This window comes from Rhinolophus sinicus, chromosome 4, assembly GCF_057876585.1.
Source record: "Rhinolophus sinicus isolate RSI-liver-muscle chromosome 4, RSI-T2T, whole genome shotgun sequence".
NCBI lineage: Eukaryota > Metazoa > Chordata > Mammalia > Chiroptera > Rhinolophidae > Rhinolophus > Rhinolophus sinicus.
In genome coordinates this window covers 62,054,253-62,078,012 of record NC_142504.1, presented here as the reverse complement: position 1 = coordinate 62,078,012, position 23,760 = coordinate 62,054,253, and the positions used below count along the sequence as shown (strand labels likewise).

The following is a 23,760-nucleotide window of genomic DNA, read 5'->3' as shown; positions in this document are numbered from 1 at the left end:
TATTTCAACTCCCACAAGCTGGAGTGACTTCCAGCCTGTCTGTCAACGGGGATTTAAAGAGATAGGACCTTCCCTTCCTGCCCTTTTGGGAGCCAGACATTTAAGGACATCTTTGACAAGACACTAATATCCAGAATATATAGAGAACTCCTAAAACTCAACAACAACAACCAAAATCAAACAACTCAATTCAAAAATGACCAAAGGATTTAAATAGACATTTTTTCCAAAAACAAGATATACAAACAGCCAATAAGAACAAATCATTACAGATATGTAAATCAAAACCATAATGAAATATCACTTCATACCTACTAGAGTGGCTATAATAAAAAAGAAAAAAGAGAGAAACAAGTATTAGTGAGGATGTAGAGAAATTGGAACTCTGCTGTTTTGCTGGTGAGATTTAAATCGGTACAGCTGCTATGGAAAACCAGTATGGCAGTTTTTCAAAAATTATACATAGACTTACCATCTGATCCAGCAATTCCACCTCTGTACTAAAAGCAGAAACTCAAACAGATATTTGCACATCCATGCTTACAATAGCATTATATCACAATGGACGAAAGGTGGAAACAACTTAGATGTCCATTGACAGATGAACAGATAGACAAATGTGGCATATACATACAATGGAATATTATTCAGCCTTTAAAATAGAAGGAAATTCTGACACATGCTACAACATGGATGGACCTTAAGGACATGAAGAGTGAAATGAGCTAGTCACAAAAGGACAAATACTGTATGGTTCCACTTCTATGAGATACCTAAGGTAGTCAGATTCATAGACAGAAAGTAGAGACCTAGGGCTAGGATGAGGGGAATGGGAGTTAGTGTTTAATGGGCACAGAGTTCAGTTAGGGAAGATGTAAAATTTTAGAAATAGATATTGATGTTGGTTACGCAGCATTGTGAATGTAATTAATGCCACTGAGTTATACACGTAAAAAATGGTTAAAGCAGCAAATTTTATGCTATATACATATATATTACCACAATATGTATATTTTACCACAATAAAAAATTTTAAGTTAAAATGGCCAATTTCATGTTACACATGTTACCACAATCAAAAAATGTTTTAACAATGTATTGAATAGTGAAGTAAACACCTAAATAGACAGGATGGTGTTCAGTAATGCTGAGGACACATAGAAAATGAAGTAGAAAGCCGACACAAATTTTGGGGGATTGGAGCACATTTAAAAAGGGGCATAGCCAGGAAGCTTTCCTGGAGGAGGGGAAATTTGAGCCGAGATGAAGGAATGATGGGGATGAGGCTATCTGAAGACAGCATATCCCAGGGAGAGAGAGTAACAAGGAGCTGCTTGGCAAGATTGAAGAGTGGAAAGGGGGTAGTGAGGGGAGAAGAAGGGAGGTATAGGTAGAGCAAATCTGCAGTGAAGGCCATTGGCATGTGAGTGGGGACATACTGTGTTTCCCCGAAAATAAAACATAGCCAGACCATCAGCTCTAATGCGTCTTTTGGAGCAAAAATTAGTATAAGACCCGGTCTTATTTTACTATAAGACCGGGTCTTGGATGAGATGAGATGAGATGAGATGAGATGAGATGAGATATATAATAATACCAGGTCTTATATTAATTTTTGCCCCAAACGATGCATTAGAATTGATGGTCCAGCTAGGTCTTATTTTTGGGGAAACACGGTAACATAACAGATTTCATTCAGAATGTTCTAGATGATGGGAGGAGAGTAGCCTGCAGTGACAGGACAGCCTATATGTATCCAGAGGAGCAAATGGAATGGGGGAGGTGGGCCCTGATTTCAGTCTGCAGCTCTCAGCAGGACTGTCCAGGAGAGGGCCAGGTGAGTCTTGCATATAGATGAGACAGAGCTGTCCATGGGGCAGTGGGCCACCAAAAAAGCTGAAGGGAGTGGGCAGCAGGGGCCACCAAGGACATATAGATGCTGGTACAAGGTAGGGATAGGCACCCGCTGAGCTCCAGGTCCTGCTGCTTTACAAAGCAGTTTGTTGATTTTATCCACATATATATAAGATGTGCCCTTAGTTTTATTTTTTTATTTAGAAGAGTTAAAAACTGAAAAATGCAAGGACTTCCCCATTTCCTTCAGGCCCCACTCCCACCTCTAGCCCTATTAGGACGCCCCTCCTCAGTTCGCACCCATGTTTATGCAGGGTCGGTACAAACATCGCTGCACAGACCTGGATTGGAAGCCAGGCTCTGTGGGCCGTCCCCCTGCACAGGGCTCTGAGAGGTGTGGGGTGGGTGCCCTCGTCCATCACAAGCTACAGAGTATCTGGCAGGCAGGTAAGCTTATGTAACCAGCGGTGTTTAGCTGAGGTCACACAAACACAAGAAGGTGTGGGTGGGGTGGGTGGGGGAACCCATGTGTTTATACAAAGGTCTGACAATTAAGTTTGTGAACTTGTTGCAACAATGTTGCTAACCTTCTTTTTTTATATCAGAGGGATTATTCATTATGAATTTGTACCAACTGGACAAACAGTTAACCAAGTTTACTACTTGGAAGTGCTGAAAATGGCTGCGTGAAAAAGTTAGATGACCTGAACTTTTCGCTAACGATTCATGGCTCTTGCATCACGACAATGCACCAGCTCACACAGCACTGTCTGTGAGGGAGTTTTTAGCCAGTAAACAAATAACTGTATTGGAACACCCTCTCTACTCACTTGATTTGGCCCCCAATGACTTCTTTATTTACTGAAGATAAAGGAAATATTGAAAGAAAGACATTTGGATGACATTCAGGACATCAAGGTAATACGACGACAGTTCTGATGGCCATTCCAGAAAAAGAGTTCCAAAATTGCTTTGAAGGGTGGACTAGGCTCTGACGTTGGTGCATAGCTTCCCAAGGGGAGTACTTCAAGATGACCGTAGTGATGATATTCAGCAATGAGGTATGTAGCACTTTTTCTAGGATAAGTTCGCGAACTTAATTGCCTTACCTTCATATGTATGTATACAGATGTCTGTGTGATGTGTACAAGGTAGGAGAGGGTGTTCCAATGCGGTTATTAGTTTACTGGCTAAAAACTCCCTCACAGACAGTGCTGTGTGAGCTGGTGCATTGTTGTGATGCAAGAGCCATGAATTGTTGGTGAAAAGTTCAGGTCATCTAACTTTTTCACGCAGCCTTTTCAGCACTTCCAAGTAGTAAATTTGGTTAATTGTTTGTCCGGTTGGTACAAATTCATAATGGATAATCCCTCTGATAGCAAAAAAGGGTTAGCCACATTGTTGCAACAAGTTCACGAACTTAATTGTCAGACCTTAGTATGTTATGGTATGGCTTATGGTATGTGTGGGGTGGTATCTCCTCTCCCCATACTTATTCAAGAAAGAAGATAGCATTGTGCTTCTGAAGGTCTGAGGGGGATTCACAGAGGGGCTCAGAATAGGGGGAGAGAGGTCAGTGCTTGGCATTGAGGAGACCAGGTTCCCTGAGCAGGAGGGGGAGACAGCAGGGGATATCCAGCCCTGCTTCCTTCCACTTGTGCAAGTTAGCATTGCCGTAAATCCGGGGACAAACAGCATGATTCAGAGCCCACTCTTGCCCTCCTGCTACACTCCAGGATGGTGGGGGATGAGAGGGCTAAGTGACTGGGGTTGAGTTGCCTGCACGTATAAGATAGGCATCCAAGCAAAGAAGTAAAGGCTTGTGACCTTTCCTGCACCCGAGGGCTGTGAAGGAACGTTCATACCCCTCTATGTACATTTTTGTTTACACCAATTAATCAAGTATTTCGACTGTGTACCAGTCACAGAAAATGAGCAATGCTCAAATGAAACATGTCTTTAGATAGGGAGATGTGAGCTGAGAAAGAAGTAAATTCAAGTGGTGTTGCACTGATGGAGAGGTGTCTTTGATTGGGGAGTCAGGGAAGACCCTTCTGTGTGGACAGCAGTATAGAGAGACAGAGCTCTCTGTGCAAAGGGCCAAAGAAGGCACATTCCAGGCAAAGGAGCAGGCAGTGCAAAGGTCCTATGGCAGGAACTGTAGGGCCTGTTTGAGGAACCCAAGGAGGATGAGTGGCTGGAGCAGAGGGAGGCATAGGGAGAGGGTAGGGGAGGAGAGCAGAGAGGCCTCAGCGAGCACCTCTTGCTGGGCTCCAGGCCCCAGTGAGAAGTGGGGCTTAATCTGTAAGATCGCCCTCACGTGCTGCAGTGCCAAGTTTCTTCATTTAACGCTAGGTGTTGGAGATCTTTCACTGTCTGTACACATCAATGCTCTGTACTTTCTAATGATTGCAGAGATGTCCATTGTGTGACATACCGGCTTTCACTGTATCTCTCTCTACTACGCGCTAATTCTGGTTCCAGTGTTTGTTTTCCCGACAGCGCTGCAGCAGACACCCTCTACAAGTATACCCACACACTCCACATCTTTGGGATAAAATACAAGAGGGATCGCTGGATCAAAAAACCTAGAACTCTTTTCTTTGTACAGCTACCATCTAGTGAGACTGTGCATGATGACCAAGGCCGGCTGCTCGGAACAGCGCCCAGAGCTTTGCACAGAGCTGGCCTCTCTCATCTTGCTGCGCTGCTGACCTCATGGTGCTCTCCTTAACAGCCTCTGCCTAGGTCCCCAGACTTAGTCACATGGCCAACCTGAGTGGGAGGACACCAGGAATGCAGTCTTTATGCTCTTGATATGAGAGTGGAGAGAATGGAGATGGCTCTCGGGAACCACACTCTGGTGTCTGCTCCCTGTAGAGCCCCATCCTGAGGACAGGGAGGGCTAAACCCAAACCTTTCTCTTCTGAGACCTGGACCACCTGGTTTCCAGAAGGTAGCACTGTGCAGCGATTAGGGCCAGGCAGGGTGCTGGATCCCAACTCCACTTACGTGAAGCTGAACCCCTCATTTTTCTCTGTTCCTGAGAAAGAAAGGTGAGGCACCATGTACAGAGCTCAGCCCAGGGCCAGGCACATGCTGTCCTGAGCTCCTGTGGTCCTGCAGGAGGGTCACCTTGGGGAGCTGGCGTATGTGCAGAGCCAGGCAGGCCATTGGACTTGGGCAGGTAGAGAGGGAAACGGACACTTTGAGAAGAAATACAGGCAATGAATGGGACAAAGTGGGAATGGATAGGCATGTGGGGGAGAGTCACACTGTAAACTAGGAAGGTAAGTTGAGGGCAATCACTGAGGCCCCATATAGCTGGGCCTTGGTGGACGGTGGGCAGTCACTGAATGCTTGTGAGCGAGGAATTGCCCTGATCAGTGAGAGGAGGGCAAGCAGATGAGGACCTGAGCCAGGCAGCAGCTGCAAGGGAGGGTGGGTGAGGGACTGAAAGTGGGGGACAGGAGGGAGTTCCCCAGGGGATAGTGGAGCAAGACTGGGGGGAGCTTGCAGCACCATTATGCAAAGCTTCAGGTGCCTGCGGGACCTCTAGGGAAATACCTGGTTGGACTGTTGGAGTTTCAGGGGAATTCTGCAATACCAATTTGGGAGTCATCTAAATATAGACCAAAAGGACAAGCCAGTGACGCTATGCCTCCTCCACCTATTCAAGGTGCTGCTTCCCCTTGGCTTGCAAGTTGTTGAACTTCCTGCCTGCCTCTGCTCTCTGCCCCTTCTCAGCCTCCCCTGGAGGTTCCTGCTCAGCTAAATGACCCTAACCCACAAATTCCCTGGTGCTGGGTCTTCAGACTCTAAGTGACCTCATGCAGTCCCACAGCTTCAACACTGCACTTCATTGAATGTAAGACCAGCATTATTTTATACATCACTAGGAAAGAAAAATATAGCCAAACAATGACTCAGTACTGCCTTAGAATTTTAGACTTATTTAGACATGGGTCTTTAGCATGTATCACATGTGTGCATATATTTTTTAAAATGTGAAATCAATTGGTTAAAATATTCTTGAAGCCTCTTTGCCTGCTTAATTCAAACCCTCGGGAGTTACCTGTGACCCCAGGTGTGAGGTTTCACGTCTACGTGCCCTCTGGGCCATGGAGTATTGTCAAGGGTCGTTGGGTGGAGGGGTTTAAGCGCTGACACCTGCTGTGCACATTTGATGCACGTGCACAGCGGAGCCGAGCACATACCAGCTTCACCTGACCCACTGTGAGTTTAGGACACTTTCCAATCTCAGTGATGTGAAAAATGTCCACATCCCAGTTCCGATCTCCAGCCTGAACCCTCCCTTGAACGCCACACTTGCACTTGGCTGCCTGCTGTGCAACCCTTTCAGTGTCCAGTGGCAGTGCAAATTTAACACGGACTTCAACCCCTCCCTGCCCCTTACCAGACATCCCATCACAAGTTTTCATCCAGGTGCCCAAGCCAATCACCTAGAAGTCACCCTACCTCCTCTCTGTCGCCACTGACATCCAACGCCCAGCACATTCACCACCCCACCAGCTTCCACCAGCCTAATCCAGTTATGACAGACTCCCCTGAAATCACACTTGAATCATGTCATTCCCCTGCTTAAACCTTTTATGTGGCTTCCCATTGCTGTTTCGATGAAATCCAAGGTCCTTCCATGCCTCACGGGGCCCCAGCCACCTCTCCAGCCTCATCCCCCCACACACCACTCCCATGCTCTTTCTTGCCTCAGTGACCCCCATGCCAACTTCCCCCAGGTCTCTGCTCAAATGCCCACCTCACTGAGGTGCCCCAGACTGCCTATTTACTGGAACATCTCTCACTTGCCTTTCACTCTGCTTTATTTTTCTGTTTCACACAAATCGCTACCCAACACTATCTTATCCTTGTTCATTATCTGTCTAGAATGTCGACTCTCAGAAGGCATCCCAGCACCTGCAGCAGCATGGACACTGAGAAAGTAACAATAAACGTTGACCAGGTGGAGCTGAGCAGTCTATCATCACACCTGTCCCCTCGATCAGAGACAGCCAGGGTCCTCGATACTACCACCCCCACACCCCGGGCAGGTACACAGGGGCCTGGCTGCCCTCTTGGTGTCATCACCGGTCAGGTGCTGGGAGATGGTAATAGACAAGATGGATGTGCTTTCTGTTGTTTTAACATGTAGATTTCATTATTATTTTGGTGTGGGGAGGCCAACTGATCAGGAGATGACTGCTGTTGTTTTACCCACAGACCACTAGAAACAGTGTGGGGCACACCGCACTGGGCCACGCCAGGAAGCACCAGCACACTCAGGTGGCAGAGGGAACAGGGGACCTCATGACAGGAGGCTTAATTGTGTTTCTCTTGGCAAGGAGTGAATGAAGCAGGGTGAGTAGGCTTAAGGTTGGCTGGTTTTAATTTTGGGGTTCTGGGGCATAGGACTGCTTAGTAGGGGGCCATTTTAGCTGTTGGCTACCACAACAAATGTAAACACATGATCAGTTTTGTGAATTGTATTTTAAAATGATCTGCCAAGCCTCCTGGGGTTGTGGAATGGTCAAGATGTGATGTGGGATTGGCCTATGGAAAGGAAATAACAGAAGGCAGACAGTGGCTTAGATGAGGGAGGGATAGGTGAGATAGGAGGGAGGTGGATGGATTGCGTGCTTTTCAGGAAAGAGTCCTGGAACTCTGTGCCTGATTGGACATGGGCATGAGAGAGAAGGGAGTATCAAGGTGATTCTGTCTCTTAGGTAATAACACCTGTGCATCATGTGCTGTATGCTCAGGTGGCAGACAGCGGTGGAGGAGTGGGTCTGTGGATAGCTCAAGTAGATATGCTCAATTCAGGTGCCTGTGGGAACCACCAAGAGAAGACTCGGGAGAGGCCAGTGTTGATGGAGGTTAGGAGACTAGATGGGAGTGTCAGTGTTGTTCAGAAAATAGATGGAAACTGAAGCTGTGGGAGAGAGAGAAAGAGAGAGAGAGAGAATGCCGGGCATGTGGAGGCGCTTGGAAAGGAGATGGAGGGAGCAGCTGGACAGGCCAGAGGGAAGCCAGAGCCCAGGGGAGGAGAAGAAACATGTCTGAGGGACAAGTGCCCTTTGGCAACTCCTCAGTAACCTCCACCAAAGTGAGTGCGAGCAGCTGAATGGAGTGACAGACTGGGCAGAAGCCAGAATGGTGTCTGTCATAACTGGATTAGGGAGGAAGGGAGGCAAGTGGAGATGGTGTTCAACCCATTCTCAGGAGGTGGCTGTGAATAAGAGGGAAGGACACAGTGGTCAGAAAGGGCCCTTGTAGCTGGGGAAGGTTCATCACCAGAATCCCAGCAGGACACAGGAGGTCCACAAAAGTGGAGTAATTTGAGGAAGTGTTGTGTGTGGGACTTGTCTATTGAAAATGTTAACCTGATAGTAAAAGAGCCTTTCAAAGCACTTATTGAGATCAGTAGGAATAGCTATTCCGGTGGCACTGATTCAGGCAGATGCCAGGGTTCTGATTAGGAGACAAAGGCAATGGGTATTTATGAGAAAGGGAAGGGGAACAATTACCGTGTTTCCCCGAAAATAAGACCGGGTCTTCTATTAAATTTTGCTCCAAAAGACACATTAGGGCTTATGTTCAGGGGACGTCATCCTGAAAAATCATGCTAGGGCTTATTTTCCGGTTAGGTCTTATTTTCAGGGAAACACAGTACACCAATAGAAGGAAGACATTTCTATTGGCACAGATAATATAACATTGTAATGTGAATTCTAAATAATGTTTTTAATTTTCAGTAGTCATCAGTCTGATAGTCATAATATCTGCTTTCTTGTTATCTTTGCAAACAGTTTTTAGGGCACAGTGTTGCTCAGGCCCAGTCCAAATGTTATTTTGCCCGTTTTTAACATTCCAAAGATCTGAGGTATGAGAGACCTGCAAGGCAGTTCGTCTGGCCTGGCAGCTCCAACTCCATTTTAAAGTGGCTCTGTTTATTTGTTTGTTTGTTTATTTTGACACTAACCAATGTTGTGACTGGATCAGCCCTTGGATTCTTCTGATTGCAAGACGCCCTTCAACAATAACCATTAGGAAACTTTGGGGGGGAAAAAGGTTTATTATAGGACCTGGAAATTACGCAGTACACCTGGGGCCACACAGTGAGGTCACAGAGAAAGAAAGCACATGCATAGTAGGGCCTGGGGTTCTACTTTTATTGGGGTCAAGGGTGGGGGCCTAGGGTTTGAGGGCTTACTCTTAAGAGGGAATTTAAAGCAAAGAAAGAGAAAACAAGTAGCCCAAGTGGTCAGTTATTAAATCAACCAAGACCTCTAAAACAGAGCTTCAGTGGGGGAAGTGGCCTGGCTCTTTATCTAGTAATGTGGCTGGCAATGTGTTTATTCAAGATATAGTCATCTTTGAAGGGGACACCTCTTTGAAATGGATGCCTCTGCAATCAAATCTTAAGTCAGTCACTTGCATTACAAGAAAGAAAAAAACTGTCAGGGTAAGAAAGGGGCTATTTAGGGCTTCCGAAGCACTGAGGAGCCAATCGATGCTGGTCACTGATGCTGGTAACTGCAGGAGCCTTGCCCACCCCTGCTCTGAACAGGCAAAAGCAAGACCTTTTCCTGAACCCAAAAGGCAAGGCTGAATGAAGATGACTCTGCAGGGGAGGGACGCAGCCACCACAGCACCTGACAGAAGGGAACTGGGCTCAAATACCCTGACCCATTTCTCCTTTGCACTCATCTCCCTCCCGCTGCTGCCTGGCAGAGAGAGAGGAAGGGCCCCAGCAGCCCACTGCCTACAGTGAGCCCAGGGCAGGGCAGGGCAGGGGGGCTGGGTTACATGACAATTACAATGAGCAAACATCTATGGAAAGAGATCGCAGAATTTCATGTTAGGGATGAGAGTCAGTAACCAAAATTAGGACTTTGACTCAAATGCAAATTTAAATGAAAGTCTCCAAAAAACATTAGATTCGCGTTCTCGTTCTCTCTCTCTCTCTCTCTCTCTCTCTCTCTCTCTCTCTCTCTCTCTCTCTCTCTCTCTCTCTCCAGTTACAACTACTTAGAGTCCGCTGAACAAAGTTAAATCCCAGTAAATTAATATTGTTTCTGTGTACTCTAGCACCAGGCTTAGGATGGGGCACATAACTAGTTCTCAAACTTCACTGTGCATTCAAATTGCCTGAGAAGCTGGTGGGAATGCAGACTTGACTCAGTAGGTCTGGAGTGGCCTGGATCTCTGCATTTCTAACCAATTCTTGGAGATGCTGCTGCTGCATGAAGAGCCTTTTTGGATCTGGAGGCCCTACCTGGGCACATTTCTAGCTTGGAGAGAAAGACAGAGCAGCTCTGAAGAGCTTGAGGGCCCAGAGGAGAAAGATTATGAAGTACTCTGGTGCAAAGGTTGAAACCCACATTCTCTGCTGAGATAGTGACAGGGAGTCCAGGAGACCAGATGGAGGATAATGCCCAGAGCTGAGGAGAGGACAGGTGGGCTGGAGAAGTGGGAGACAGGAGGGCACTGGCAATGGGGAGGCATTAAATCCCAGAATGAAAGAGAAGGATAGCTGAGAATGGGGTCCCACTGCAGTGGCCTGCCCCTCTTGCAGCGGGATGCTGCAGCCCCAGGAGGGCAGAGAAGGTGCCTCTGGGGAGTAGAGAGGGGAGAGATGGCTTGATGGAGGGAGGAGCAGGTCAGCAGGAGGCCTGAAGGCTGCTTGCTCAGAGAGCTAGCAGCTCTTCTCCAAGCAGCAGAACCCATGCTGTGCTGTACTGTTGATTCCAGAGTTGCGAGGACATTCTAATGCCTGGAACTCACACCAGATGTCCCATTGCCTAGGGTTTGTGTGTATTTTATCACTTTTTATGAGAATGTTTTGCACCCAGCTCACTTTTCCCTGTTTCTCCTGGAGAATTATTCCAAAAGTAGGCTTACGTTTTTAAAACATTTTAATTACAAGCATTTAACTTGGTTAAGGTACTAGAAGAAAACACAGGAATTTTAAAAATTTATTTAACCTTCAGATTTGGAATTCCTTTCTAAACAAGACACAAAACCCCAAAGCATTTCACTAAGCAAACATTAAAATGTCCTGTAACAAAAGATACAATACACTCTCTGAAGGTAATTGACTAATCATCTGAAGGAAGAACATTTTCAGCCACTCTGATAATGAGCCAGTGTCCTTTAATAGATAAAGGTTCTCAAGAATCACTTAAAAACTACAACATCCCAACAGAAAAAAGGGCAAAGGATACTAATAGAGAGCAGCAAATGGATAATTAACATCTGAAAAAATAACACAATCTCATTCATAATTGAGAAATGCAAATTAAAACGGAGATGCCATTTATCAGATTGACAAAGTTCTAGGTGTGTGGGAAACAGTCCAGATCAGTTTGGTGGTGGACAAAAAGCATTGCAGGAGTTTGGAAGTACCCTCAGGGTCCACCAGGAGTCCTGGCAAAGTAACGATGAGACTTGTGCGTGAGCAGACGTATTTTTTTAAACTTTTTAAAAATTGTGGTAAAATATACATAATAAAATTTTTGCATTTTTATCTTTAAGCATTTTTTTTGTTTTTGTTTTTTACTCTTTAGTGGATTTAGTTATAAATAGGTTTGATGGTTTTTTTAAAATTAAAGTTTGTTGGGGTGACAATTGTTAGTAAAGTTACATAGATTTCAGGTGTACAATTCTGTATTATATCGTCTATAAATCCCACTGTATGTTCACCACCCAGAGTTAGTTCTTCTTCCATCACCATATATTTGATCCCCTTTACCCTCATCTACCACCCCCTCCCCCTTACCCTCTGGTAACCACTAAACTATTGTCTGTGTCTATGATTTTTTGTTTCTCATTTATTTGTCTTGTTCTTTTGTTGTTTTTGGCTTATATACCACATGTCAGTGAAATCATATGGTTCTCTGCTTTTTCTGTCTGACTTATTTCGCTTAGCATTATAATCTCAAGATCAATCCATGTTGTCACAACTGGTCCTATATCATCTTTTCTTACCGCCGAATACTATTCCATTGTGCATATATACCACAACTTCTTTATCCATTCATCAATCGAAGGGTATTTTGGTCATTTCCATGTTTTGGCCACCGTAAATAAAGCTGCAATGAACATTGGAGCACACGTGTCTTTCTGTATAACTGTTTTCAGATTTTTTGGGTAGATACCCAAGAGTGGGATTGCTGGGTCATATAGTAATTCTATTCATAATTTTTTGAGGAACCTCCACACTGCCTTCCATAGCAGCTGCACCAGTCTGCATTCCCACCAACAGTGTATGAGGGTTCCTTTTTCTCCACAGCCTCTCCAACATTTGTTACTATTTGTCTTGTTGATGATAGCCATTCTAACTGGGGTGAGGTGATACCTCATTGTGGGTTTTATTTGCGTTTTTCTGGTGATTAGTGATGTTGAGCATTTTTTCATATGTCTATTTGCCATTTGTATGTCCTCTTTGGAGGAATATCTCTTTAGGTCCTCTGTCCATTTTTCAATTGGGTTGTTTGTTTTTTTGTCGTTGAGTTTCATACGTTCCTTGTATATTTTGGATATTAGCCCCTTATCGGAGGCACTGTTTGCAAAAATCTTCTCCCATTCAGTTGGTTGTCTCTTTATTTTGTCGGTGGTTTCTTTTGCTGTGCAGAAGCTTTTAAGTTTCATATAGTCCCATTCGTTTATTTTAGCTTTTACTTCCATTGCCTTTGGAGTCAAATTCATAAAATGCTCTTTGAACCCAAGGTCCATAAGTTTAGTACCTATGTTTTCCTCTGTGAAGTTTATTGTTTCAGGTCTTATGCTCAAGTCTTTGATTCATTTTGAATTAACTTTGGTACATGGTGACAGATAGCAGTCCAGTTTCATTCTTTTGCACGTGGCTTTCCAATTCTCTCAGCACCATTTATTGAAGAGGCTGTCTTTTCTCCCTTGTATGTTTTTTGCTTCTTTGTCAAAAATTATCTGTCCATATTTATGTGGTTTTATTTCTGGGTTCTCAATTCTATTCCACTGGTCTGTGTGTCTGTTTTTCTGCCAATACTATGCTGTTTTGATTATTGTTGCCCTGTAGTACAAGCTAAAGTCAGGAAGTGTGATACCTCCATTATTGTTCTTTTTTCTTAAGATTGCTTTGGCTATTTGGGGTCTTTTGTGGTTCCAAACAAATCTGATGATTTTTTGTTCTATTTCTTTAAAAAATGCCATTGGGATTTTGATGGGGATTGTATTAAAACTGTATATTGCTTTGGGTAATATGGCCATTTTAACTATGTTGATTCTTCCAATCCATGAGCATGGAATGTCTTTCCATTTCTTTGTGTCTTCAATTTCTTTCAAAACTGTCTTATAGTTTTCAGCATGTAGGTCTTTCACATCCTTGGTTAAGTTTATTCCTAGGTATTTTACTCCTTTTGCTGCAATTGCAAAAGCAATTGTTTTTTGTATTTCTTTTTCTGAGATTTCATTGTTAGTATATAGGAATGCAATAGACTTTTGTACATTGATTTTGTAGCCGGCAACTTTACTGTATTCGTTGATTGTTTCTAATAGCTTTTTAGTAGAATCTTTAGGGTTTTCTCTATATAGCATCATGTCATCTGCAAAGAGTGACAATTTAACTTCTTCATTCCCAATTTGGATGCCTTTTATTTCTTTCTCTTGCCTGATTGCTCTGGCGAGGACTTCCAACACTATGTTGAAAAGCAGAGGTGATAGGGGACATCCCTGTCGTGTTCCTGAACGTAAAACAAAGGGCTTCAGTTTTTCTCCATTAATTATGAGATTAGCAGAGGGTTTGTCATATATGGCCTTTATTATGTTAAGGTATTTTCCTTCTATACCTATTTTATTAAGTGTTTTAATCATAAATGGATGTTGTATCTTGTCAAATGCTTTTTCTGTATCAATTGATATAATCATATGATTTTTGTCCTTTATTTGGTTTATGTGATGTATCACATTGATGGATTTGCGTATGTTGAACCATCCTTGTGCCCCGGGGATGAACCCCACTTGGTCGTGATGAATAATCTTTTTAATGCATTGTTGCATTCGATTTGCTAGAATTTTGTTTAGGATTTTTGCATCTGTATTCATCAGACATGTTGGTCTGTAGTTTTCTTTTTTTGTGTTGTCTTTACCAGGTTTTGGTATCAGGGTAATGTTGGCCTAATAAAATGAGTTAGGGAGTACTGTCTCTTCTTCAATTTTTTGGAAGAGTTTGAGCAGGATTAGTATTAGATCCTCCTGTAAGGCTTGGTAGAATTCACTAGTGAAGCTATCTGCTCCCGGACTTCTGCTTTAGGGAAGGTTTTGAATGACTGATTCAATTTTGTTACTGGTGATCAGTCTGTTTAGATTTTTCAATTCTTCATGGTTCAGAATAGCGAGGCTCTATGTTTCTACGACCTTTTCTATTTCTTCTAGGTTATTGAATTTGGTGGCATATAGTCCTTCATAGTATTCTTGGATGATTGTTTGTATTTCTGTGGTATCCTTTATAAGTTCGCCTTTTTCATTTCTGATTTTATTAGTGTCTTCTCTCTTTATTTTAGTGAGTGTAGCCAAGGGTTTGTCAATTTTGTTAATCTTTTCAAAGAACCACCTCTTTGTCACATTAATTTTTTCTATTGTCGTTTTGTTCTGTATTTCATTTAGTTCTGCTCTGATTTTTATTATTTCCTTTCTTTTGCTGACCTTGGGTTTCATTTGTTCTTCTTTGTCTAGTTCTTTAAGGAGTAACATGAGGTTATTTATGCGGGATTTTCTTGTTTCTTGAGATAGGCCTGTAATGATATAAATTTCCCTCTTAAAACTGCTTTCACTGCATCCCCAAAATTTTGGTAGGATGTATTTTCATTCTCATTTGTTTCTATGTATCTTTTGGTCTCTCCTGTAATTTCTTCTTTGACCCGGTCGTTGTTTAAAAGTATGTTGTTTAATCTCCATGTATTTGTGGTTTTTCCTGCTTTCTTTTTGCAGTTAATATCCAATTTCAAAGCCTTGTGATCAGAGAATATGCTTGGTATGATTTCAATCTTCTTAAATTTGCTGGGCTAGTTGTATGTACCAATATATGGTTTATCTTTGAGAATGTTCTTTGTACACTAGAAAAAAATGTATAGTCTGATGTTTTAGGATGAAGTGCTCTATAAATGTTAATTATGTCCATTTGGATGATCTATCCATAGTTGTCAATGATGTGTTTAAGTCCCCTAGCATAATTGTGTGTGGGTCAATTTCGCCCTTTAGTTCTGTTAGTAGTTGCTTAGTATATTTTGGTGGTCGTTGATGGGGTCATAAATATTCATGACCGTTATGGTTTCTTGTTGTGTAGTCCCCTTTACCATTATGAAATGTCCGTCTTTGTCTCTTGTTACATTTTTTATCCTGAAATCTGTTTCATCTGATATCAGTATGCTACACCTGATTTTCTCTGGATACCACTTGCTTGGAGTGTCAATTTCCACCCTTTCACTTTGAGTCTATGCTTGTCCTTGTAGCTGAGATGTGTTTCTTGGAGGCAGCATATGGTTGGGTTTAGTTTTTTGATCCAATCTGCTACTCTGTGCCTTTTTATTGGTAAGTTCAGTCCATTAACATTTAGGGTGATTGTTGATACATGAGGATTTCCTATCATTCTGTCTTTAGTTTTCTGGTAAGACTGTGTCTCCATGGTTTCTTTGCCTTTTCGTTGTTGTCTATTATTTCTGTGTAGTAGTATTCTATGATTTTTCCCTCTGTTTCTTCTTTTATTACAGTATATATTTCAGTTCTGGGTTTTTTTGTTTTGTTTTGTTTTGTTTTTTTGAGTGGTTACCATCAAGTTTATGTAAAAGAAAGTTTGATATTTAGAATATTCCATTTTCTTCAGCACGCGTCCTTTCTCTATTCCCATAGTCCAGTTCAGGCCTTTACTCTCCCGCCTTTTATGTTTTGGTTGCCACAAATTGTCCCTGTTGATGGTGGTCGAATAGCCTCCTTTAGTATTTCTTGTAGTGCAGGTAGTGTATTAGAAAATTCCCTCAGCTTCTGTATGTCTGGAAAGGTCTTTATTCTTCCTTCATATCTAAAGAATATCTTTGCTGGGTATATTATTCTTGGCTCATAATTTCTCTCTTTCAATGGTTTAAATGTTTGGTTCCACTCCCTCCTGGCTTGTAGAGTTTCTGCTGAAAAATCTGATGATAATCAAATGGGCTTTCCTTTATAGATTACCGTCTTCTTTTCCCTGGCTGCCTTGAGGATTCTTTCTCTATCCTTGATTTTTGACAGCTTCAATACAATTATCTTGGAAAAGGCCTGTTGGGGTTGAAGTAATTAGGTGTTCTATTTGTTTCTTGGATTTGAGGATCCAGTTCTTTCCACAAGTTTTGGAAGTTCTCATTGACTATTTGTTTGAATGTACTCTCTGTTCCCTTTAGTCTTTGTTCTCCTTCTGGTATGCCCATTATTATTGTATTGCGCTTTGTGATGGAGTCTGAAAGTTCTTGTAGAGTTCTTTCATTTCTTTTAAGTTTCAAGTCTCTTTCTTCTTCCATCTGTGTAATTTCCACGTTTCTATCTTCGATGTCACTGATTCTTTCCTCCATCTGGTCAACTCTACTACCTAAGCTGGTTATTTCATTCTTAATTTCTTCTATTGAGTTCTTAATCTCCAGAAATTCTATTTGGTTCTTTTTTTAAAATTTCAATCTCTTACGTAAAATGCTCATGCTGTTCTTTGATTGTGTTTCTGAGTTCATTAAACTGCCCTTCTATGTTTTCTTGCATCTCGTTGAGTTTTTTCAGAACTACAATCTTGAATTCTCTGTCATTTTAGCCATATATTTCCATATCTTTAAGTTCCTTTTCTGGAGACTTTTCACTTTCTTTCTGAGCTGTCTTGTTTCCTTGGTTATTCATGGCAATTAATGATTTATATTTCTCTTTCTTGACATCTACAGGAGTGGGTTCTGCAATTGGTTCATAGGAAGAGGTCTTTCTTTTGTTTTCCAGTATGTGTTGGTAGAATGTTTTATTTTATCTCCAGCTGCAGCCTTTTTTTCTGTCTCACACTGTAGTGTTATGTTTTCTCTGCACTATTCCTGCTTCTCATACAATGGGGCGATTCCCTGGAAGGCTGGCTTCTCCTCTGTTAACATTTCGACTGTGTCATAGGATGCTGCATCCGTGTGGGGATGCGGAGAGCTTTTGAAGTTCCAAAGCTCTTCCTGCACCAGATTCAGTGCCCTGTGTTTCAGCAGTTCTGTTTACTCCTGTAGGGAATCTGCCTAGATAGGTGGGGAAAGGGACGGGTGGGTTGTGAGAGGTGGCCCAGAGCAATGCCAGCGACCACCACCACAGCCCGTCCTGCTTCCCTAGATCCCTCTTTTTTGCCAGAACTAGTTGTGCTGTTAATCTGTGTCTGCGGTCCACAGTTCTCAGAATTGCAAATATTATTTTGATCTGACAGTGCTACTCTTCTGCTTCTAGCACTGGGCAGGTGGGGGCGGGGTGAGCTCTAGGAGGGTAGGGAGGGGGCATTTTCTGCGACAGTGAGGGCTTAAACCACCATTTTCAGCCTCTTCCCTCAGTCTTTGCTCCAAGGTCTCTGCTGTGAGCGTTGGGTTCAGCCGTGTTATATGCTGTCCCCTCAGCCCTGTGGGCCATAAACAAAGCCCTAGCAGTCCGAGTTCTTCCCTCTCCTGCAGCTGCGGTAGTTCCAAGATGCAGCAAGGTTGAAGCACTGAGCTAGGTCTGCGTCCTGCGCCCACAGGACCCCATCTCCTCATTTCTCCCTTCCCTCCTCCCCTGCTCACAAAATTTGCCCACCTTTAGGTGAATTTAATAGTGAGCCTCTTCGTCTTGCCTGTCTGCTGTGCAGGGAGTCATTTGTGGCGTTATAGTTGTTCAGTTTGTTCTAAATTCCAGGGGAGCTTTCCAGAGGTTCACCTCACGCCACTATTTTGATGTCGTCTTTATCTTTAAGCATATAAAGCATTTTCATGTGTCCAGTTCAATGTCTTTAAGTACACTCACATTGTTGTGTAACCATCACCACCATCCATCTCCAGAACTATCTTCACCTTGCAAAACTCAAACCCTGTACTCATTAAACACTAACTCCTCATTCTTCCCTACCAGTACCCGACAACCACCATCCTGCTTTCTGTCTGTATGAATTTGATTACTTCATATAAGTGAATTAGGGACCTCATATAAGTGGAATAATACAGTATTTGCCTTTTGTGGCTGACTTTTTTCACTTAGTATGATGCCCTCAAGGTTTATTTATGTTTTAGCATGTAAGCAGATGCATTTTTAGTGAAAAAGAAAGGGGCATCTAAATGTGTGTATGCATAAAGTACCTCTGAGTAGATACACAAAATTCTGTCTGGTAATGACGGCTTTGGGTAAGGATTTATCACTCCTAGCTCCAGAGACCTCTATCCTGTCCCAGTCTCACAGAGACACCCGTCTACCCTACTCAAACCTTTCGCTGCCCTGACAGCAGCAGTACTAGTTAGGAGCTGTATCCATGTCAATATTCAACATATCAACACATCAAACCTGCATTGTTAGAAAAATTTGCTATGTATGTGCATTGCTTTTTCAATTAAGAAAAAATTTAAATTTCATTAGGTTTTTATTCATTTGTTTTTCGTTTTGGTCTGTTTAAATCACAGTGGTATCTTCTCATTTTTGTGATATGGTTAATTAAAATTTACTACCTGGAAATTTAACTATATAGTCACTAAGGAAGATAGTGAGAAAATAATAAAGATTCAGCAACCTGCGTCCAGGCCTCACCACCCCCTACTTCCTTTCCCTTTACCATTATATATGCTGCTTGGTCCTGAAGGCATTTGAGTTTTCAGCCCCAAGCCCTGACCTTCCTGCCAGTCCCACAGGACTCCTGTTTTCTTCAGTCTTCTCACACCCCATCACCCATCTACTCAGGGCCTGGCCCTTGGTATACCCCCGACCTCCCAGACCCTCCTTTGTCCTTCATCACCCCAGGTCACTCTCCCTCATGGACCAGCTCTCTGAGCTGCCCACCAAAACATCCCTCCATACTCTACTGCAACCCCCACCCCATCTGCCCTCTGGGCTGGCTGCTCTCCCAGGCTGGCATAGACTGAAATCTCCAAGCTACAAAAGATTCCTGAGTTGGGATGGAAGGAAGTATGGGGTCAAATGCTTACTTCCTTGAGGGTATCAGTTGAAGAGAGAACAACAAGGAAATGTGAGTCTCTGTGTCTTCCGGTCTAACCCTGAGGGAGGCCCTGGGCAGCTCAAGCCAAACGGCTGGCAGGGCAGGAGGCAGAGGCCCATGACCTCCCTGTATAATGGTGCTACACTACTCTTCAGGAACAAATTGAAGAGTGTGAAAGGGGAGACATAAACCTTATGTGTGCCAGGCACATGTGCTAGGAGCTCTTGTGACCATTTTCTTGAACAGTTCACACAATTTCCCAGTAACGTCAGCATGATCATCTCAGATGTGGAATCTGAGGCTCAGAGAAGCTGAGCAACTTTCCAAGCTGGCTCACCAAGCCTGCTCAGCAGGCAGGTGAGGGTGTGGGAGCCCTAGTGTGTCTGAGTCTCTCTCCAACCTCACACTGTATTCACAGTTATCACAAAATAAGTTATTTGCTGTGGCCCTCACTTTTATGTCTTCCCAGAGAACAGCCAGGAATTCACATACAACATTTCTTCTATCACTGAAGAAAAAAAGAAACATGGAAAAAAAGGCAAAGGTACCTCTGGAGCCGGAAGCTGAAATCCTAGATGGTGGGAGGCTCACTCTCTCCTTTAGGCCCAGATGCCTTCACCAGTGTGAAGGGCAGAAAGAAATGCTTCTGTTTCCATTAGAAAATAGGTTACTGAGACCTGAAATAACAGGAACATAAACAAAGTGTGATTTTTTTTTCTTATAGTAATGGTAAATGTGGGAGGCAGTCCAGGGTTCCATGAGGCTCCACCAATAGCAGTTCTACAAACAAAATCATCCAGGTGACTAGATCCCAAGTCTTTCTCCTCCACCATCTTTATCCGTAGGTCTTTCAACTGCAAAGTTGTCACATGGTCACAAAATGGCCGCTGCAGCTCCAGCCATCATATCTCATTCCAGACAGGGAGAAGGACCAAAGAAAATAAGGGCAAAACTGCCCACCTGCCAACTCAGCCCTCCCTGGGGAAAGATTCTTCCCAGAAGCCCCACCCAACAATATCTGACTGCATTCTATTTGTCATGGAGCCATCAGCATCTGCAAGGGAGTCTGAGAAAGGTAGCTTTTCAGCTAGACACATGGCTGCCACCTGTCAGGAGGAGGAAGAGTAGGCAACTAGCTGTGTGTGCCTCAACTTCCGAGTCCCCACTCTATGGCTCCCAGACTCCCTCCTAGTTCCTGCACTGCCCCACCCCCACCCCTGGGATTCCTGTGCTTACAGGCAAGTCTGACCCTTCTGCACAGGAGTGCAGATGTGAGCGTGTTCCCTGAGCCTGTCCTTCACAGTTTAAGCTCCCACCCCTCAGCCCACCCCACCTTGTTTCCTCTTTCTTTTAATTATAAAAATCCAAACCTGCCCAGAAGAAGAGACTAAAGTCCAGTGAACTCACATGAACTCACATGCCTATCACCATATTGGATAGTGAACAAGATTTTGCCACATTTGTTTCATCTATTCTTTTCTCTTTTTCTTTTTGGTCTTTGCCAAAATACTTTAAAGTAAAATCCAAACATGTCATTTCATCTTGATATTCTTCAATGTGTGTTTTTTTCAAAAAATAGGACATTTTTCTTACAAGCCCACAATGAAGTTAAGCAGACCATCGTTTACCCAATTATCTCAGAAATGTCTTCCTATAGAAGATTCGTTCTCACTGAAATTCAGACGAGATCTGAACATTTTCAGTCTCTTTTAATCAAGCACAACCACTCCCCCATGTCCTTTCATTTTCTGTGCCTTGAGTTGAGAAATGGTGTTAATTATCCTGTTCAATATCCTCTGTGATGTATCTGCTTCCTGATGCTGTCATGGAAACTGTTTCTCTCTCCCCCATATTTCCTTTAATTGGACACTAGATGCTTGATAGGATCTGTGTTCCACTTTGTCCACAGACTCCTTCCTAGGTGGGCTGTGTGCTTTCTACCATCTTTCCTAAGAAGCCTGCACATCTAGCTGCCTCGCTGTTGGCCATGCTACGATCCATAGGTTCAGATGGTGGCCACCTGACCCCCAGTCACAGATCCCCATCAGCCATTCACCTAATAATTTCTTCTACAGGTGGGGGCTTGTGCTGAACTTATTCTTACACTAAGGGTGAGGGTTCTGGGCTTTGGATTTGTTTTGTTTCTTCACTGAGACATAATTCATACACAGCAAAATGCAGAAATCTCAAGTATACAGTTTGATAAATTTTGACAAATGTATACAACTTCATATCTTCCACCGATTCACCATCTAGAACATTTTCATCTGCCCAGAAATTCTCTTTCTTTCAAAGATAGCCGGTGTTCTGCTATCACAGAATCATTTTATCTGTTCTCAAACCTCACTTAAATGGAATCACTCTGTGCTCTTTTGGTTCTTTCTGGCTTCCTTCATTCAGCATCACCTCTGTGAGATGCAAGTAGCAGGAGTTCCTTCTTTACTATTGCTCTGTGCGTTCCACTGTGCACATATGCCAACAATGTATTATTCTTTCTAGAGTTGATGAACATTTGGGTTGTTACTGGTTTTTAGTCATTACAAATAATACTGCTATGAATATTCTTGCATATGCTATTTTGGGAACATAAGCAACCATTTCTCCTGTGTGTCTACAAGGAGTGGAATTGCTGGCCTTATGTTTAATTTTAGTAGATACAACAGGACAGTTTTCCAGGGCAATTGTTCCAATTCACAGTCCCACAAGCAGATGTGAGTTTCAGTTGCTCCACATCCTCTCCAACACATGGCACATTGTCGATCTTTTTAATATTACCTGGAAATGTGGATATGTATCTCATGTTCACTGGTGACTAACTAGGGTGACTACCTGTTTATGGGCCATTGATGATTCTGTGTTATGAAGTGCCTGTTCCTGTCTATTGCCCACTTTTCTTAGGGCGGTGTCTGTCTTCTTATTTTAATGATTTCTAGGAGCTCATTACATATTTTGGATATAAGTCATTCACTAGTTCTAAGTATTGCAAACAGCTTCCCCTACTCTGGACTGCCTTCTCACTGTCTTGGTGGCCTTTTAATAAACAAGAGTTCCTAATTTTAATGTAGTTCAATTTAACAGTCATTTCCTTCTGGTTAGTACTTTTCATGTCCTGTTTTAAAATTCTTTACTGGTCCCCAAGGTCATAAAGATCTCTGTTTAGTGTATGTTCTATAAGTTTTATTTTAATTTCACAGTAAGATCTATAAACCATTCTAATTGATCTAATTGTAACCATTTTGTTTGTAGATTATTTGGATTTTCTGCTGTGCAATCATGTCACCTTGACTGCCATTATTTGCCCTTCCTTTCCAATCCTATACCTTCTGTTTATTTTACTAACCTTGCTACAACATTGAATTGAAGTGCAAAGATAGACATCCATGTCTTATTCCTTATCTTGGTGGGGGGGACATTCAATATTTCACCTAAAGCTTTCTTGTACATATCTGTATTCATTTCCTATTGCTGCTGTAACAAATTACCACAAACTCTGTGGCTTAAAACAATACAATATATTATCTTACAGCTTTGGAAGTCAGAAGTCTGAAATGAATTTTACAGGACAAGCGTCAAGGTATCCCAGGGCTGAGTTCCTTCTGGAGGCTCTGAGGGAGAATCCTTTTCTTGCCTTTTCCAACTTCTAGAGGCCACCTACATTCCTTGGCTTGTAGCCCCTTCCATCTCCAAACCTAGCAGCATAAGTAGCATCTTCCAATCTCCATGACATCACTCCAACCTCTGTTTCTGCTGTCACACCTCCTCTCCTTGCTTCTGAACCTCCTACCTCCCTCTTATAAGCACGCTTGTGATTATATGGAGCACCCCATCTGGATAACCCTGGATCATCTCCCCATCTCCAGGTCCTTACCTTAGTAACATCTGCAAAGTCCCTTTACCATATAAAGGAACATAGTCACAGTTTTGGAGATTATGGCACAGCCATCTCTGCAGGCCATTCCCTTTATCAGACTGGGGAAGTCCCCTCTATTCCCAGGTTGCTAAAACTTTTGTTCAAAATAAGTTTTGAGTTTTATCAAATACTTTTGCTGCATCTATTGAAATGATCATATAATTTTTTTCTCTCTCATTCTGTTATGGGTATATTACATTAATTGGTTTATAAATGTTAAACTAACTGCATTTCTGGGATGTTTGCTTCAAATGATTGCCATTCTTGGTTGTGGGCTCATCTTCACATTAACACACTGGTTATCTTCACATTAACACCAAATATCCCCTAGTCATTTGACTGCAAATGCAAATTGTGTTCAGAGTCAGTCTCCACACAGCCACGTATAGCTACATAGCCTTGGGTGAGTTTCTTACCTCTCTGTGCCTGTTTCCTCATACGAATAACAATAATTCCCACCTCATAGGTTTTAATGAAAGTTAAGTAATGTAAGTTCCTCATTCTGGTCCAGGGTAATGCTCAGTGCTTGCTAACTATCATAATTAATCTCTCTGATGGAGACTAGGACATGAGGCCCATGTGTGCTACCAAGCAGTTTGGGGACATAAAGGTTCCTACTTGCCCTCCATTCTGACTCAAGCTCAGTCTTCACTATTCTGAATTTAGGGCAAATTTCTCTGCCTGGGTTACTGGCTAGGAACAGGCAGCAAGAGAGTGTGGCAAGGACTGAGGAGGGGACTGGCTGTGGCAACTCTGTCCAGGGCACCCCTGCCCCTTCCTGCCACCCAGAGCTGTC

The 23,760-nt window shown here is 42.9% G+C and overlaps 1 protein-coding gene across 10 annotated transcripts in view; it reads left to right on the top strand.

The window, feature by feature from the left end:
• CFAP100 (cilia and flagella associated protein 100) overlaps positions 1-23,760 on the top strand; it is a 62,964-nt gene that overhangs the window by 5,128 nt on the left and 34,076 nt on the right. Inside the window, exon 3 of one of the 10 annotated variants that reach the window (XM_019719405.3) lies at positions 19,524-19,598. The exons of 8 other annotated variants lie outside the window; for them this stretch is intronic. In XM_019719405.3, the coding sequence (XP_019574964.3) occupies positions 19,524-19,598 (75 nt within the window). Of the gene's footprint in view, positions 1-7,092; positions 7,231-19,523; positions 19,599-23,760 lie in introns of all 10 variants that reach the window. One more of the 10 variants, XM_088797877.1, reaches the window with a different exon arrangement.